At 42.3% G+C, this 3,607-nt stretch overlaps 1 protein-coding gene across 2 annotated transcripts in view; it reads right to left on the reverse strand.

The window, feature by feature from the left end:
- LOC106525241 (adenylate cyclase type 6) overlaps nt 1-3,607 on the reverse strand; it is a 44,854-nt gene that overhangs the window by 14,072 nt on the left and 27,175 nt on the right. For both annotated transcript variants that reach the window (XM_014019400.1, XM_014019409.1), the window contains 4 exons: nt 3,402-3,551; nt 2,881-3,002; nt 396-507; nt 60-187 (listed from right to left, as the gene is read on the reverse strand). In XM_014019400.1, the coding sequence (XP_013874854.1) occupies nt 60-187; nt 396-507; nt 2,881-3,002; nt 3,402-3,551 (512 nt within the window). The remainder of the gene's footprint in view (nt 1-59; nt 188-395; nt 508-2,880; nt 3,003-3,401; nt 3,552-3,607) is intronic.

Below are 3,607 nucleotides of genomic sequence, written 5' to 3' on the forward strand. Positions count from 1 at the left end.
GTGTGTGTGTGTGTGTGTGTGTGTGTGTGTGTGTGTGTGTGTTTATGCGATTCACTCACGAGATGGTCTCAATCATGTCTACCCCCATCTCTACGCAGCAGTGGGCGTGATCGGCCCGGGGTTCGGGCAGCCCCGAAACACAGTAGTAACAGTCCCCGAGGATTTTGATGCGCAGGCAGTGGTTCTCCTGCACAGCGAAGACAAACACACATCAACAACAATAATGATTACAGCAAACGCACACAGCTTGCTAATGTCAAGTAGATGCAYGATTTAGATAACCAATCAGTCTGTAATTAGTGTGTTACACAACCTAACCCAACACCCACTGAGTCTACAGCCTGCAGTTGCATAAGAGGCATTCGGAGGCCTGCAGGTGTTAACAGGTGTCTTACCCAGGCCAGCTTGTCAAAACGGGCGAACAGCTCGTTCAGCGTCATGACCAGCTCCTGCGCCGTGCACTGGGACGCCAGGCTGGTGAAGCCTTCGATGTCGGCAAACAGTATGCTGCGGGTCGGGGGGGGGGGGGGGGGGTGAAAGGTGAGGAAATGAATCAAAAAGAGTAAGAAAAATACATAAATAAAAGTTAGATCAGTCGATAAAAGTACAGAGCGAGCAGCGGGGACACTAGGAGGGGACGCAGACTTTCATTTAGTCCTGACTCGCCTCATCCAGGCTGATGTAGGTCACCGGATCCAGCCCTTCCCTCTGAGATCGRCACTCCTCTCCCCGTCCCCCTCCTCCTCTCCCCCACCCTCATACGCCTGTCTGCATGCCTTTCATTTCTAACTTTTCATACGAATGAAACACAAGGATCAAAACAAAAACAAAGGTTCCAGCTGAAGGTGACAGGTGGTGCTGTGGATCCCTAACGGGCCAAAGGGAGATCTAGATCTCCAAAACAGAGGTCCAGAGAATGTTTGTGTCTTCCCACCATGACAGAGGAGGCTGAGCCAGGATGGATTAGTTTGCCTCCAAAGAATACAGTCACTGAAATGATAAGATTACCACTGATAGTATTTCATCATGGAGTAAGTGTAGTTTTTGGCATCCATTTTTATTAGCTCATTCCTGGTTGTCAGAATACATAACACACTTGCAGTTTATTACACATTATTTGYGTTAATCATTCCGTTGATATTAATGTTTTTGCATTCTTTCTTTTATTTCTTTTTGCTTTACTTATTATTATATAGATTTCATAGTCTGCTTTAAAAAACCTCCCCCTTGCACGCCTCATGCCTAAACTGTACCAACCCAAACAATAATGTTAGTTAGAGGCAGAGGAGGGAGGGAGTATGATTTTGACACTCTTTGGACAAAAAAACAACAACTTGAAACTGATACGAGGGACACACAGAAAACATAATGTGCGTACCTGAGCTGAACATGATGAGATCAAGTTAAACAGATTTTAAAATGATTGTTTTCTGCAGGTTGATATAATAATCCAAGCAAATGTCAGTGCAGATAAAAAGGAAACACCATAGCTACTTTAGAGAATCAAATATAAAGGGCAGTTTATGAGAGTACTATACCCTATAATTATATGGTGATTAGGAATTAACTTGCACCCGATTTTTATCGCCTGTCCGAATGAAATGCAGGCGATTGTGTAATTGCCTGTGTGTTTGTTTGTCCGTCTATCTCATATTTCATAAACCAGTGAACAGATTTAATCAAATTCTTCAAAAGCAATCACTGGATGTAATTCTAAAACTGATTAACATTTGGGAGTCGACCTGATTTGAAATGGTCGCTACMGCTAATCAACAAAGAGCTACARCTCAGTCAGTTTCACAGATRTTGGGCTAAAATTTGGTGTGGTGGTAGCCGAAATCACCAACTCATATTTTGAGAACTAAAAAARTCAAACAAGACATTTGTTATTATTTTCAAATGAAAGGCAGATAGTGCACMTTCTTTCAAGGAATGTGATTTTTTTAGATTTACGTCTATTAATCACTAATAATGTTCATAACAACAACTTTAAACCATTAGTGGCAGCTGGCTACTTGAGAAGTAAATATTAAACTTGCATTAAAGAATCAAAAAACTGTTTTAAATTGAAGATTTTAACCCAGCAGAATGAAGGTTCTTGAAGTTTGTGCTTGAAGTAACATGCCAAAATGTAATTAATTTCATTATACAGCAAATAAACCTTTTAAAAGTATCATAAAAAAGGCTATAAAAACTTATGAGAACCATTAACCCCACTGTAGAAAATTAGCAATAAAGTTTMATTCAGCCACCAGTACAAGAGGCATGGGGTTTAAGAGGTTAAAGACTAAAAGACTAAAATTCAAAGWCAAAAAAGTGGCATAAATCTCATTTCTTACTGATCGTAACAGACTTTAATACAAATTTTATGAACAAATACACACTTCTAAAATTACACAACATAATAACTTTGATTTGTTTGTAGTCAGGGAGTTTTGCTCTTACAAAACAACCCGAGCATCAGTTTGAGCCAAAGACAGCAGGTTTTAATCTTGTGTTCCTGTCAGATAATGGATCGCTCCTATAAGTTTACACTTGGGCAAAGCAGCGGTGATGCAACAGATTATAGCATTAGGTGAATGGACGGAACTTATTTAGGACATCTGTGATAGAAGAGTTCGGCTCGCAACCTCATTTTATTCTCCTCAACTCGGCAAACGCCTCAACAAAATACTTAATCATCACTTAGTTCCTCCAACTCAGGAGACGGGGTGGAATTTACAACATAAAGTAAAACAGTGGGCTCAAGTTTTTATCCAACGTGATGAAAATTATCGTAGTAACGAGCACATTAGTCGAATCAGAGTGAAGTCTAGGCTTTGTGTTTTAAGCCTGCGACATCATCATGACTGAGCTGAATGTGTCTCTGTCTAGGCTTACCTCACGTTATCGTGCTTTTGGATGTAGATCTTGTGAAACATCATATCTTCCTTCTTGGCACTGATATCAGCCTTCATCTCAATGGCAACGTGCTTTGGCAGTACTGATAGGAGTAAGCGCTCCTGAGAGGCAGAGAAGGTGACAGAGAGAGAGAGAGAGAGAGAGGCATTAAAAGAAGTACAGCGGGAGAGAGAAAGTCCGATCATTGTTCACCATTTCTCACAGCGAGAACGCTGAGTGAGTCACTCGTGCCTCGCCAGCCTCTGCGTGGGAACGTGTTAGTCAAACAGAGAGAAGTGGAGAAGTGTGCAGCACTCCCGAGCATATTGTTGACCTCGAAAACTGAGACAAGCAAATTGGACCATGAAACGGAGACACCCATTTGTTGCTCATTTGCATTTGTGATGCATTTTCCTGCAGGATGTGGGAAGGGCTGCCTTCCTGCCTTATTTTGTTTGGACTTACAGGTGTCTCCATATGTGTGTGTGTGTGTGCAGGTGCATGTGCGTGTGTGAGTCTACCTGCTGTTGGTTTTCCCTCTTCAGGTGCAGTCTGGCCTGAATGTATCCTCTCGTCTCCTGAAAGGCTTGTCTCTGAGAGACCTCAGCAGGGTAGTGGGTGCAGATCCCGATCATGTTGGTGCACATAAAGATCAGCACGTTGGCGCTGAGCTGAAAACACACACACACACACACACACACACACACACACACACACACACACACAC

Source organism: Austrofundulus limnaeus, unplaced genomic scaffold (assembly GCF_001266775.1).
Source record: "Austrofundulus limnaeus strain Quisiro unplaced genomic scaffold, Austrofundulus_limnaeus-1.0 Scaffold3, whole genome shotgun sequence".
NCBI lineage: Eukaryota > Metazoa > Chordata > Actinopteri > Cyprinodontiformes > Rivulidae > Austrofundulus > Austrofundulus limnaeus.